Genomic DNA, 15841 nt, shown 5'->3' on the forward strand with positions numbered 1-15841 from the left:
GCCAGCCGGTGGGGTATGAACTGTGGAGGTCATCTTGGTATGGCTTGGAGATTGATTTGCTGTCTCGGGTTGTCTCTCCCACTCCTGCTCGCGCCTAGAACAGGCAAACCCTGGAACCGGCTGGGTATTTGTGTGTTTCGTTCTCATCCGATGATGACTTGGCTCTCCTGACATGTCTGGCTTCCTTTGCAGATCGACTGGTTGGTCCGTTTTTATTTGGGTGCTAATGGCCACGATGTCGGTTTCCATTTTGTAGGACCAGGACCAGGACCTTCGAGTCAACCTTGCTGCCCCTATCCGGGGTGACGGTGTAGTATTTGTGTCGCGATGCACCTGTGATCGATATGACAGGTTGTCTGGTGGAGTGATCGAGTGTGCATTGATGTTGGTGTGAGACGTGTCGCTCTTGACGGGAAGAGTGTCCCTTGGTTCTCTGATGTGTTCAGGTACTCGGCGCCATGGCCGTTGTCGGGACCACGACTCCGTCGACTCAAAGGATCGGACCGAAATGCTATCTGAATCAGAGGGGTTCTCTGTCACTTCCCTCTGAGAATGTTCCTTTGAGAATGTTGCGCGTGGCCGTTGTCGGGACCACGACTCTGCCGACTCAAAGAATCAGACCGACGTGCTTTCTGAATCAGAGGGGTTCTCCATCAGTTCCCTCTGTGAGTGTTCCTTTAAGAATGTCTTACCAGGTGGTCTTCGGAGCCGGGTAGTCCGTGATGAGCTGCTTTTCACCTCGGAATTGTCTTTGAAATGCTTCTCCATGTGTCTTTGTTGGAACATCTTCAATGTTGTCTCATTTGGGAGGTTGTTTGATGATTCCGTGCTTGTTCCTTGTGCTTGATCCCAAGCTTTTGCCTCTTCGTCCTTCTCGCCTGAGGTTAACCATCTCCGCTCTGTTTCTTCGTTGTCGCGGGGCCCATGGATGCATGGATCTTTTCTTGCTTGTTGTTGTTGTGAGGGACCAGTCCGTCTTGTGCGATCTAGTTCTCCTTCCCGATTGTTTGGTGCTCTAATATCTCTGATCTGTTAGTGGTGTTTTCTCCTGCCAGCTGTTTCTTCGGACTCATCTTCACTCCTTGGCGATTGATGTTCCGGCGTCAATTCCCGGTGTTGACCATTGCGGCCCCTTCTTCTTTGGTTTGTCTTTCTCCCCCACTTGTTGTGCAGAATGCCATTTTGTCCAGGAGTGCAATCTGTCCCACTAGACGCTCCCTCCTCGTCAGAGTAGCGTGTGTCATACTTTGAATGACTCCTTGAGGGACTCCTGGGGGATGAATAACTCCTGGGAGTTGTTATTTGGATGGTTGACTCTGAGTAATCTTTGGTTGATTCTGAGTGGTCGGATGCTGAGTAATCTGACTCCGAGTACTCCTTGTCACTTTCCTTGTCACTGTGTCTCCCCGTTGTCTTTCGCTGGTCTGCCTTCTCTCTCTCTCCTTTTGTGTTTGTTGGATTTCTGGGTTCTCTCTTCCCAGGTATCTCGAAGTTTTGTACTCAGATGCACATCCATCAATTTGTCTCTTGCTTGGACTTGCATTCCAATTTCGGCTTTCTTGATAATTTCCTTTAGCGACCAATGCCCTCTCAGTATTTTGTGCTTTGTTTCGGGGTTTCCACAGCCTTCAATTATTCAGAGCCGAACAGCATCCTCATTTGTAAACGTGTTGAAATGGCAGCCTTGTACCAGACTTTGCAACCGAGTGATGAAATGTGGCAATGGTTCGCCTGGTTCCTGCCGTGCTGTGTTGAAGACCATGCGATTATGATCCATATCTGCCTGTGCATTGAGATGGGCAGAGAGCTCCTCTTGGAGTCTATCATAGATGTCCGCTTCTTCCTTGGAACATGTTCTAATTGGGCATCGGCCCCCAGGACCCACCAGATGAAGGAGTAGCACCAGACATTTTCTTTCTCTTTGCTCACCGTTGGCTTTCAGGAAATCGTCCAATGCTTCCAGCCACCAGTGCCGTTTGAGGCCCTTGATCCAATCATCAATCTGCGCCGCTGGGGGCGATACTTCAATGTGTGGAGTGAAACATTGAGCTACGTCTCCTCCCGCTATGAGAGAGGGAGGTTCTGATCTGTTGTAGACGCGGGGCATTGTGCTGTTCACTTTTCTTTGGGTTTTCCTTTCGACTGTTGCAAATTCTCCAGTCACATTAGCTATGAGATAGTCTAGTGTTTGTTGTGCTCGTTTCAGGTTTCAGTTGTTTCTCCTTGTTCCACTATGTGGTTGTCTCTGCTTGTGGTTTAGCTTGAGCTTGATTGTCAGTTCTTCCTTCAGTTCACTCATGTTTGGTCAACATTGTACCCTTGAATTTATCCATGGTTAGCAACAATGTTGGGTTTCACTTGCTTGTTGTGTGTGTTTATTGGCTACTTCACACTTGCTTTGGCTCGTGCTCGTTGCTGATTCCGTTGTAATTATTTATGCATTGTCTTTACTTATGTTTGCTTGTTGCTTCTTTTATTTTATAGACACGTGTTATTTCATTACATCCGCCACTGCGCATTCGCTTGCGTTTCTCACTGTTCGCGTTTCTACCCGTGCTGACATTTGTTTTGTCAATGCTTGTTTGTTAAGTCACTCTTGTGGTTGCTCTTGCTTGTTAGTTGATTCACTCTCGTGATTGCATGTGCTTATTCTCTTTTGGTTGCCAAGACTTGTTCATGGTTGTCCACGCGCCGTTATCCACGCTTATTTATTTGCCTTACCAATGTCTATTTCTTTGCATTTATCAGTGCTTGTTTATTTGCACATACCAAGGCTCGTTGACTTGCATGTACCAATGCTTGTTTATTTGCATGCACCAATGCTTGTTTATTTGCATGCGCCAATGCTTGCTTGCTTGTATTTGCCAATGTTTGTTTATTCTTCGCCAATGCTTGTTTGGCCTTTGCCAATGCCTGTTTTCTTCCCTTGCCACGATTTATCCAATGCTTGTTGATCTGCACGTATCAATGCTCATGTCTCTTTGCATGTATCAATGCTTGTTTCTTTGCATGTGCCAATGCTAATTTGCTCTTCGCCAGTGCTTGTTTCCGTTTGTCCAATGTTTGTTGATTTGCATGTGTCAATGCTTGTTTTCTTCCTTTGCCAAGGTTTGTCCAATGCTTGTTGATTTGCATGTATTAATGCTTGTTTGTTGCCACTGCTTGTTTCTTTTCCTTTTCCAGTGTTTGTTTTCTTAATGTTGCCTGACTTCAAGATGGCCGCCTGGGGAACTATTCAGGGACGTCTTTATAGGCCGCCTGACTTAAAGATGGCCGCCGTACTCGAAATCTCGTTTTGCGCGAGATTTTGGCTCCCTTCACTGCACTCCAGTCCTCGGCCAGCTTCAAACACTCACCGAGCCGATGAGATCCACGCCGGCTGCTACGGCCTTCACTGTCCACCGCTTCCTTCCACGTATGATCTCCTTCTACTAGGTAGGACCGGGGTGGGCTCCCGCAACGCCTCACCAAGCTCCGCATTCACCCTGCGACTGCGTGCTAACACTCACGCTTCGGGGGTGAGGTTCTCCGACGTCAGAGCCGTTCGAGCTCTGTTTCAAGCTCCGCTTTCGTCGCGCTTGTTGGCGCTTGGCCGCAGGTCCTCTGGGGCACTTTCCTTACTTCTGGGCACTCTTCACTGTTTTTAGTTGCAAGGCAGAGTCGGGGTGGGCACCCCACTTCTCCTTTCAGGTTCCCGCTTTTCTTCTGCACCGATAGCATGCTAAAGCTCACGCATCGGGCGTGAGGTTTTCCGACCTCGGATCTCTGCCGGGCACCGGTCTCAGCGCGCTCGGCAGTGCTTGGCAGCAGACCTTCGTGGGGCAACGTCCTCCACGCCAGGGTGTCTTTGTCTTGCTCTGGGGTACTGGGCAGGGTCGGAGTGGGCTCTCGACTCCTGCTTCTTCAAGGGTGCCAAGTCTCACGCATCCGGCGGGACTCGCGCTTTCAGCGCGACCAGCTTCTTCTTTCGAGCGTTTCAGCGCTCATGGCAGTGGCTCCCTCTGGGCTCCTCACAGTCGCTGGAGGTGCAGGGTCACCTGCTGCTGACCTTCTCTTCAAGTGGCAGCACTACACAGCAGCGGATTCTTTCTTCAACGCTACAGGGGACAGGGCACTCTTTTGAGGTTCTTGTAGGCTGCAGTCATGCCTATCCCACCCTCATCGCCAGTTGTAGCATCGTGCTACAAATAATCACAGACTCTCATTGCTGTTTACAGGAGCTTTATTTGGTACATCCTGCTCATACCCTGTCCCTACTCTAACTAACCACTTCCTGTGTCCACTCCTCCTCTTCCTCTAGCCCCCTAGCTCCGCCCACACCCAGCTACTAGACTGCACTCCAATATTACAAGTACCTGAACTTAGGAGGGGCGGTGCCTGAACTACATGACCAGGAACACGAGCGAGGCACCACCTTAGAGCCACTGGGAAAAAATGAAGCAGTGTCCGGCGTGCAGCAATGACGGATCCAGCGGGAGAGCACGATGGCAGGAAACAGGCAGAATGTGGAAGCTGCTCAAATCTCTGCAGTGAGTGCAGGAATAGGGTGAGTCCGCTCGTTGCCAAGTTGTAGTGAAGAGGCGGACGCAGCAAGTACGTTTAAGAAGATTTTATTCCAAGTAGGAAACAACCGAAGCCGTCCAACTGCTACGAGTCCGAAACTCAGTATGGCGTTTCCAGGGACACCGTAACTGCTGAACATCAGCGCTCGTGAGAAATACTTTAAACAAATACAACATCTGCAATACTTCAATAAAGATGAAAGTATTCACGTGGGAGCACGTGACTCCCAATCGCAATATATATATGTATATATGTATATATATTACAGCAACTCAGCCTTGACTCTGCTTCAATAGAAATAGGTCAATCTGAACTGCCGAGCTAGGTCCCCAAGAACAGGAACAGTAGCACCCCAAGACTGGTTTCACACTAATTGGGGTTCATCAGTCAGGTGCAGCTTGGTTCCATTTCCACAGTCAGCATGAGACCCATGTCTATACATACTCGTTGTACTTAGGACGTCACTCTGAAGTATACAAAAAAAAAGCACATGAAATACTTGAATTAATTTCTGCTACTCTCAATTACTTTGGTCACTGGTAATTACTCGGCCACCACCATGTCCATTATTATTTTTCCACACCATGCCCTCTCAACTTGTGCCTAGCCATATACAACATGGAGAAGTGTGGCTCAATGGTTAGAGCAGCAGACCCTTATGCAGAGGTCTAGCCTGGGACCAGGGTTCAATTCCCGCCTCAACGGGTCTTGGGCTCAATTTCCTCGGACCTGATAATTCTCGCCTCGGTGCCTATTCTAATCATGGGTCCCACTCTGCAATTCTGGGCAATAGCTTGCTTAGTCTCCACGATGGCCCCAACAGCGCTGGGATGCCTGGATTCACCTTGGGGGTCCCCAGGAGTGGGCATTTCACAGGGAAAAGCCAGGAAGGGTTCCACTGCGTTATGCGTACAGAGCCATGACACCTCAGGGTATAGGTGCGCTATACAAGTATGAATTAATTTCATACAAATCAGTCTTGATCCTGCTCGAATAAGAACGACAAACTGAGGTGGCATGGTGTGCAAAATAACAATTGACTGGGATGCAGCTGGGGTAATTTTCAGTGCCTAATATTAATTGAAGCAATTCACCCATAACTTTATGTGTACTTCAATGGAATACACTACAGAAGAAGCTGACAACAATGGGCACAAGATGCAATGGAAGCAGAATAAAAGTTCAAACAAAGCATCAAGCTTTATTGTCCCTTAATGTCGGGTCTGTTTTGAAAGGATGCTTTGTGACATCCAAATAATTTTTTAGTTCTTCTCAAATAGAAACTAACAGTGGCGTAGCAAGGGGAGGGCGGTCCACTCCCTGGCGGCGTGAGTTTTGGAGGTGGCGATCACGTCTTGGGGCAGCAATCGCCACCACCCACCCCTCTTCAGTGTGGCCGCCGTGGGCGGCAACAATCCTAGAAACCCACCTGCACCCCTGCTCTTCAATACAGCCGGCTATAAGAGGCAAATGCAGGGACCGGCCCGGGTGGTCTAAGGTCTAGCTACGCTACGCCACTGGAAACTTGTACATGTATACAGTCTGTGAATACATGCAGAATATCATTAAAAAAATGCATCTTTCTAAAATACAACTTGCAGTGTCCACAGAGGAATATTATTTTTTTAAATGGAAAGAATCTGTATTTTGAATGAGATCCATTTTCAGCAAAGATCCTTGTCATTGGTTTAGATCTGGAGTGATGTCGAACTTGATGCAGTTCACAGAAATCCTCGTCCTTATAGAAGTAACTCCTTCTCAGCGTGTTTCAAGAATGATGAAAAGAGAGAACTTCTTCTAAAAGCATGGAGCTGTACAGAAGTAACCGAAGACAAGGTAATGGCAGAGTACCGAATATGTTGCCTAAAATATTTCTGGAGTATCCACTTTCATGGCTCTCTGGGAAAAACACATCTTGAGATTCCCTTGCACCATACAGTGCCACTGAACATCTCTTGCCTCAAACGTTGAATATGCTAGTTTACACAAGAAGCTAGTGTTTGGCACGGTCTGGCTGTGCACAGCCAGTACTGGTGGGCAAAGCTCACCATTAGAAAGCAACTTATGTTCCGGTGCAAGAAGATTCATCATTATAAATGTTTCTTAAGTCAAATGCTTAAACACAATTGTTAAAATGGACAATACACAATTAAGCTACGCATTTTAAAAAATATCTAAAAATAGACTTTGCCCAAGCAGTAAACAATCAGACATAAATTAAACATTAAAGAAAGAAGCATTTCTCAATAAAATAATAATAGAATAAGCAGTATCTCACACACATAAGATTTAACAGTAACAGTGTATGCCGCCGCCCCAGAGTGGGAAGTGATCCAGTGTTTGACATCATATATTGGGTAAGTAAGATGTAAGTTTCTTGCTCAGTATGCCAAAAAACGTCACTGCATATGTTAACTGTAGATCTACCCCACTCAGGGGCTCTATTATTGCGTCTGTACTAGTTCTACTTTAATAAGCAAACAACATTTTCTTAAATATGTCTTACTTACTGCAGGCGGCACTAATATTATCTGGCTATTGAAAATGTATGGTGGGTCAGCCAAGAATAATATACATATTTAAATCTGCAGAAATGACCACCTGGGAGAGGTTTAGTAGCAAATATCAACCTTATCTGTCACCAGATTTATATTGTAACCCTAAATGTAGGAATTAGCCAGCACCTCCTACTGTTCCTGTACAATGGCCAAACTTGTGACATATGTAGGTGTTTTTCTTTACCCCTTCGACGCGGATGACAAAGCCAGCTCGTCATGGGCGTTACCTGCGCTACGCGGATGACGAGCTGGCTTTGTCACGTTACCCGCGATTTTCACATTTCAGCGCACAGCGGGAAAACCCGCTAGCGCGCATGCGGTTAAACAGGCCAATAATTGTAAGGGAAAAATACTGTTCTCATCTACCAACCATGCATCCCTACAGATCATTGCCAGCAGGTGTTCTAAAATGCTGCTTTGTTTGATAAAGTCTGCACTGTGATGAAAGGGTGTGTGTGTTGGCGCATGACAGCCTAAAGTGCAGCAACAGTGGTAGAGAGGAAAACAGTGCCATATCTTTCAGGATATAGCGCTGTTCTTTTCTTTCCCTTTCACGCAGTGCAGCAATTTTATTTGGTGCGCTGCGTTGTATTTAAACCTTGGTAAGCCTGCCCCAAATATGTAGCTTTCTGTGCTGAAAACACATGTTCATTTGTTTGAAGATTAGCCCCTGACCTAACTGCTGAATTCTGAATTACTTGCAGCTTGTTTATATTCTGTAGGAGGTGCCAACAATATGTGTGTTACAGAAGTCTGATTTCGGGCCAGTAATTGCTGTGGCAATCATTCTTCCATCTGCTGGATCCCACTAACAATGTTTGAGCTGGCCTGATCAGTTCCAGGTGGCAATTTGAGACGAGGCTACATAGATGTGGCCTTCCATCTACAACAATGATGCCATAGGCTTAACCTCATATTTCACTGGGATATTTGTCTTGGGAAATTGAACGGTTTCCTAGATATTTCCTTCTCAAGACTACCACAATAGCATCTATGTTGTGTTTTTTTCTTACAAATAAACTTTGTATTTGCTTTTTAACAGCAACAAGGAAAGCAACAAATTACATTGTGCTGTTTTTTTTTCCAGAATATTTTCTTGAAGGCCTTTGACATAAAATACAGAGTGGTATAGTAATTGCATCCTGATATAGCGAAGAACAATATATATGTAAATAATCCGAAAAAAGCAATGTACGATTGAGACAAATATTGTCACATTGCAAACATAAGACTGATACAATTACCAAGATGAATAATACTTCCCTTAACATTTCTATGTTGCCATCTTCACTGTGTCGAGATAGAGGGAAGGGAAGTAAATTGAATAGAATAGAGAAAGCTGACAGAAACGTAAGAGGAGTCAAGGAGCCATGTGGACCATAAGTATGATTGACGTGAAGTACGTGGATCATTTAGACTGGATGGGAAGGTTGAGGAGGTTGTAGTAGTTTAGCAACATGACCCAATCAAGGGCATTGATTGGTACAAACAGGTGGAGAAAGTTGGTGACTGCAGGGGGTCCAGTTTGGAGATTTTTAGCATGAATTATTAGGAATTTGTAAAAGTCCAAATCAGAGAGGGAGAACTTATGGCGCAGAGATGCAAATGATAGTGTGTCCCTATCCGAGTAAACATCGCACACTTAACACCTATAGACGCCCCTGTAGGACTGATCATAGGAAAAAAAGGAGTGTTTCTGTTTTTTTTATTATTCCACAGGGACATGTAGGTAGACGTAGGGAAGGCTCAATCGAGGGGTATTTTTGTGGTACTCTAGGAATGGGGAATGCAACACTTATGATGATAACGAGAGAAAAATATACTCTTTCAGAATGCAGTCTGCTCTCATTTTTGTGATGCCGGACTCACCAACTCATGGTGCAAACTCTGGATGGCCCTCTTGAAGATTAATCCTGCAGCCACGAAAAATATCGTTGACCATGCAAAACTCTATCTCCTACTCCACTATGTCAGTTCTAAAGTGTCTAAGATCTTCATCACTTCCCAAAATGGACAACAATGATGTCTTTGTGGTGGCAGCGCTCAAAGCACACATTTACCTGAAAGTGAGTACCGACAACATAAGATGTTTGTCCGCTGCCAGGAACTCGCATAGATCTGGGGAAATAGTTTTTTTGCTCGAATACGACAGTGGTCTGCAATAGGACTGTAAAGGATGGGAGAGTTCCTTGAGACAATTCATGTCAGATATGGAATTTCTGAATTACTATTGTTACCATGGTTTACGACTAGTTTTATTTTCTATGAAATATCTACTTGCACATTAATAGTAAGGAGCAGTTTTCTTGAGACATTCAACGTGTTATTCTTATTTAAAATCAATAAGAAATATTGAAGAAAATAAAAAAGGGCTGTGGACGAAGTGCATGAAAAGTTGAATGTGCAGATTATTCAAATGTGCAATTTATTAAAACTACACAAATGACTCCCGAGGAGTGGCATAGCTAGGGAGTCGTGGACCCTAGTCCAAGGAAGTAAATGGCCCTCTAGCTGCTGTTTGAACTGTGAAATACAACAATAATCTGGGTTAAATGGGCCCCTCAGGCCTCTGGTGTCAATGCACCAGCTGCAGCAATGAAAGCTATGCCCCTGCTCGAGACAGACAGGGATGTCGCTCAAAAGAACAGGAGGAGGTTCAGATGCGTAAAGGGAGGCAACATTGGAAGTGGCCTTTGAGAATATCAAGGTAAAGAGAGATCCCAATGAAAAAACATAGGCCAGCAGGGCTTTGACAGAGGTTGTGCTGTGGAAAGATGTTGTGTGACTGAAAGTCAACCTCAAAAGAGTAGAAAAGCTAAGCTTAAATCAAATCCAATCATTGAGATTATTAATCAGAAACACTGCAATATCAGAGGCACAACACTCATTAACCAACCTTTGGTAATGCTAATAGGTCTTGCCTATGCAAGAGAAGATTGGACTTTTCAATGTCTTTTAGCTATGTTGTACAGCAATGCGGCTGCTGTGCAGCATAGCTGAAAGTTAGGAAAAAAGCACTATGAAGGGACCAGTGCTGCCCATGTCAGAGCACTTTTTTTCTCGCCATATGGTAAAGGCATGGCATGCAACACAGTGTGGGTGGGGGGGGGCAGGGCAAGCAACAAAATGCAGGAGGCGGATGGCACAAGCAACACAATTCGGGAGTGGGATAGGATTGATGGGGCAAGCAACACAATGAGGGAGAGGGGAACGAGGGACAGGAGAACCAATACAATGCAGGAGGGAGACAGGAGGGATGAGAAAACCAAAACAACACGGGACATGGGTGGGTGGCATGGAATAAGCGGAGGAACATTTAAGAAGTAACACAGTGCAGGAGGGATGGGAGAAGTATCACAAAGCAGCAAGGGGGTTGGTGGAGATAGGTGAAGTATCAAAATGCGGAAGGCAAATAGAAGCGACAGCATAAGCAAAACAACACAGGAAAAGCAACACAACACTGGAGGGGGTGTAAGGAAACAGAGAAACAACACAAAGTAGGAGGGGGTAGAAGGGACAGTACAACAGCAAAAATGTAGGAGGGAGGCGGGACAAGCAACAACAGTGGGGCAAGCAATTACAGTGGGCAAGCAACGACGACTGAGTAAGCAACTAAGCAACTAAAAGAAAAAAATATCTTTGAAAGCCAGCGCAGTGCAAGAATACACACTGGAACAAGGAAGCAGTACTTGTGCCAAGCTATCAGGGGAGGGGCAAACTCAGGAACAGTAAGTGAGGATGGGGTGCGCTGACAAAAGAAAAGCAAAAAAATTAGAGTGACGATAAAGCCAATCAAAGGTAAGGAATGGCGTGCTCTAATCCCCCTGTAAGCTAACAAAATAGCTTGCAAGCAAGAGTGCATTTTCTGTCTCAGGCAAGACCTAAAAATGGTGACAGAAAGATAGAAAACGACTCTTCCGATTTAAGGACACAGGAGTCAGGTAATAGGGAACTACACAATTTCAAAATTTGTATAAAAATTCAAACAGAGCCATGGAAGGAAAATAATGCATCCAACTTCAAAAATGTTATTCTAAGGCTGGAGATTTACTTACTAATAAACAGAGCAGCAAGAGTGACACTTTTCATGATTGAACAGTACACAAAGCTCAAAACTTAGTTGCACCTGAGGCAAACTAAACTAGTGATCTTTGCATACAATGGCTATAACTGATGTCATTGTCTGATTAATTTCAATTCAAGATAGGGCGTGGGCATGTTGGCTATGCGCCTCAACTATGGCATGACTGAGGAACTTTTATAGATTGCCATTGAGTGTCTGTATATATGACATGGAGTACATCAAAGATTAATCTAAAAATATGTTCTAGGACAAAGAGTACTGGAGATAGGCAAATAAATCTGAAAATTGATGAATCAGTCTGACTGGAAGCTCCAAGTCTCAGGTACAATCCATTTCCCATCGCAAACAATTCTAGTATGCACTACTAAATACAATTATTGATGGCATATAGAGAGTGTGAAAGGTTCAAATAATGGGCCTCCCAATCTGCGGCCAATCAATAACTCAAAAATATATGCTTGATCACGATGATCGGGCCATAAAAGGAAATCCACAAAACTCCTGTGGTCATTTAGATACCAGCATTTCTTACTGGTGCCAGGGCTTAGTGCTTTATTCAGGTGGAGTAAAACAATGGCCTTAAACAAATGTGGCTTGAGAAGCCTTTGTATTAGGTGTGGCCTATGTAATTAATACATGTGAAATTGGATCCTGTGTTTGAAACATTCTTCAATAGGGTCTCACTGCAGAAAGCATCGTCAAAATCAGCATGACAATATATTTGACAGTTTATATAGCACTTTTATCAAGGACCAAAACCAGTAAAAATCCTTAACAAATACGTTTAAAAGTAAGTGACAATATATTAGTGAATTCGTTGAATGAAATAACGTTTTGGACTCTGTAACACCCATAGTAACAGTAGCCACCTGTCAATTAGTCCCCGTGTCACAAAAGGAACATCTGGTGACATTGTGTTACACCACTAGCAGGTGATAGACAGTAAGGTAGGATTTTGTCTACAGCAGGCGAATGACAGAAATAGCGAGCATGAGAGGTCCTGGTTCAATGTCCATTTTTTGATATTGCCAGGGCCTGGCACTCGCCTACTTAGAGCACTCTCGGAGGGGGCTCTCAAAACTGGGCCTCAATATGCTGTATCATTAAATATAAACAATTGAAACAATGAGGTACGTAGCCAACTTCTACTCATGTCAAAAAAGTAGGGAGAAGGTAACAAGGATCAGCTTTAGATTATTATCAGTTCCTTTCAAGGATGCCATCTGTCAAGTGCTGGTGGATATCTCTTGAACACTAAATGCCATGGATGGCATTTTGATGCATGTACCCACTAAACAAAAACACGATTATTTACTCCAAGCCGCTTGCAGCAAATTAAGGACTGTGGGCTCACAGTGGACTGGGACAAGTGTAATTTTATGAAACCCGAAAAATGATTATATAGATGTATGTTTTCAGACAGTGGAATTACTGCTGAGTCAGATAAAGCCCAAGAAATGTAATTAACGGATTCCTTTAAAAAGTAACAGCCATCTGAAGATTCCTGGGTAAGGCTGTGAGTGGACTGCAATTAGGTTGCCCACTCTCATGGAACCACTAAAATACATGGTACAATGATCTCCAATTTGGAATGCAAAATCCAGGACAAAGAAGCATTTCACCAAAAGCAACACGATTTATGTAGTGCCTTGAGGGCCTATTTAAAATTTTATAAGGACACCAAGATGGAGGTAAATGTCGGTCTCTATGAACTAGAAGCAATTCTCCTTCAAATGGACCACGCATGTTGCTTTTCTCTGACTGTCTCTGCCAGACACGATATGGTAATAAAAGAGGAAGAAATTGCCATTTGCCTTAGGACAGTAATCTTCTAAATGTCGCCACTTAAAACAAACCAATGGTACGCATTTTCCATAGATTAAAAGTGGGACCCGTCCCTTGACCTGACTAGAAAAATGGATCCTTTGTCTAACAAAATTATCTAACAAGGATGTTTATTCACTTTAGAGTGTCAGCCAGTTTCAGTCAATCCTGCTGAATACCTGTCAAGTTCTGAAGTAGAGCTGAAAAGGAAGAACATCCTTGAAGATTAATGTTTATTGAATGTTTTAATTATAATAATAATAATAATAATAATAATAATAATAATAATAATAATAATAATAACATTTTATTGTTCAGTTAATTAAAACTATAACATATTACATACACAATTTCCTTCATTTAACTTTTTTTCAAAAAATTACATTATTATAATATAAAAAAATCATAAGATATACACAATTGTTAAAATATTCTTAAAATTAGTTCTTTAAACTGCTTTTGCTTTCAGTTCTTGTTCATGAATGCGTAAAAACTTTATCAATTTGCAATTCATTTGGGAATCAGTAGAGTCCAGTCCTCTTATACTAGCGGTTCTACACATGTGTATTCCTCTGTCCAAGAACGCTCTCTATAAAAAGGTCATTTGCGCTGTTTGCAGTATCTTACAGTGCCATACAAGATGAACCAAATCTTTTACTGCCACAAAGCCAGCATTTTTGATTCTCTGTATGCTTCCATTGCGGGGCGTCCGCAAGAGTAGGGAACTTTCCAAACCGCAATGCCATTAGTTGTCTTTTTACATGAATAGAGAAGGTGGAGTCCAAATAGGTCGTTTGTTTTAGTATTTTATAGCTATTGATCACTGTCCAAGAATGAGATCTTTTATCAAAAATGCCTTTCTCAACCAACAATAAATGGAACTTTGCAGCTTTATTTAGTGCTAGCTTGAATGTTGGATAGGGCATATTTTTATTCCAGAGATCAGTGATACAGGTAACCTTAAGCACATATTCCAAGACTTTGTAGGCTGGCAAGTTGTTTTCCTCTTCCAATTCCAGCCATAAAGATTAATGAAGGCTATTTTTCTCTACATTTTGTTTTATCCGGTACCACACCTTTATGTATGTGTAGAGTCTGCCTAATGATTCATTCAATAGCCCAAACTCTAAGCGCATTTGCGCTGGTGAGGGGGTCTTGGGGAGCTGTAGAACCTTTTTATAAACACTTGTTATTAGCTTATTAAGAGTCTCTGAGTCCTTCCTATGCATAGCGGCACAGGCGTATGATAGTGTTGGCAGTATTGTGGCAGAAATAGTCGCCAGCAGCGGTCTTAATGAAGGTTCCTCCAGTTTCTTTGCTAGTGATCTAAGGGCAAATATTAGGGACCCCGCTCGCTGGGTCTTGTATTTTTTCTGGTCTCGGAATGATAGCTTATCATCTACATACAATCCCAAATACTTGTAGCATGATAATTTGCCTTTTAGCCTGATGTTATGATGAGGGGCTATTTGGTTTGTAATGAGAAATGTTTTGGTTTAGGATGACTTGAGTTCCAGTTTATTTACAGACAGAAATTTAGAGAGTTAAGCTCAAGAGAACAATATCATCTGCGCAGGCAAGGTGCGATAATTGTAGTTTGCCAAACTTTGGTGAATGTGAGTTAATTCCATCAAGCTTTCCAGATCGGGCTGGGATGAATAAGTTGAATAGGTGCGGGGCCAACACTCACCCCTGTTTTAAGCCAATGGTGGTATACACCTGTCTGAAAATTCTAGCTCTATCCCCAAGCTTCACACAAACCCAGGTATCTGTATAAAACAGCAGTTGACCCCTAAGTATTCTCTCCGGTATATTCCAGATTTTTAATTTAGCCCACAGTAGTTTCCGGTCTACGCTGTCAAAAGCAGCTTTTAAATCTATATAACACAGATACAGGTCCTGTTTCTTGTTTTTACATTTTTCAGCAATCAGTGAAATTGACAGGATATTGGAGAAAGTTCAAATGCCCTTTTTAAATCCTGTTTGATTTTTTGGGGTTAAATTACATTCTCTTGACCAATCAACCAGATCTTCAAGGATAAGTGAGGCAAAATACAGAGCTTCAACATCCTGTTAGGCAATTAGCCTATAATGTGTAGGGTTAGATCTGTCTCCTCCTTTATAAATAGGGGTTATGATTGATCCCTGCCAACTTTCTGGAACAAGATTTTTAATTTCAACATCAGTGTAAAGCTTTTCTAGGTGTGTGCTGCAGTACTCCAAATCATGTTTAAATGTGGCTTGCCATTCAGGTCAGGAGCTCCATCACTTTTACCTTTGTTTAATATGTTTATTATTTCCTCTGTTGTGTAAAATAACTGATTTGTCAGTGGAACCAATTCATGCTCAGTTGGCTGCATTGGGGTCAGCGATTGGCAATCATCCACGTCTTGGAGTTGTTTCTGTTTAAATTTCTCCCTGAGAAAATTAACACATTCCTGCTCTTGAACAAACAATGTTAATGCATTTCGAGGCCTTGACAGGTTATTTATTATCTGCCAGAATTTATTCGGCTTTGAATGTCTTACGTTGTAAATTAGTTTGGACCAGAAACTGTCCGTTTTCACTTTTTAAAATTCCCACATTTTTTTTAAATTGTTTTCCCAATTGTCAAAATGTTTCCCATATTATCTTCTTGGATTTGTCTAAGTGCAGATTCCTTTGTGCTCTTTTTAGATCTCTCTTTAGCATTTGTAGATCATTTGGTAGATCTTTCGCTTAATCTGTGGAGAAGTGTGGCTCACTGGTTAGAGCAGGCAGAGCCTGAAGGCAGAGGTCAGACCTGGGACCAGGGTTCAATTCCCGACGCGGC

General features: G+C 43.2%; 1 protein-coding gene across 1 annotated transcript in view; it reads left to right on the plus strand.

The window, feature by feature from the left end:
- The window catches only part of LOC147728045 (melanopsin-B-like), an 845284-nt gene that overhangs the window by 664967 nt on the left and 164476 nt on the right, over positions 1-15841 (plus strand). The window contains exon 7 of the mRNA XM_086963227.1: positions 6256-6399. Coding sequence (XP_086819353.1) covers positions 6256-6399 — 144 coding nt within the window. The remainder of the gene's footprint in view (positions 1-6255; positions 6400-15841) is intronic.

The sequence above is a fragment of the Lissotriton vulgaris genome, chromosome 3_1, assembly GCF_964263255.1.
Source record: "Lissotriton vulgaris chromosome 3_1, aLisVul1.2, whole genome shotgun sequence".
NCBI classification, from domain to species: Eukaryota; Metazoa; Chordata; class Amphibia; order Caudata; family Salamandridae; genus Lissotriton; species Lissotriton vulgaris.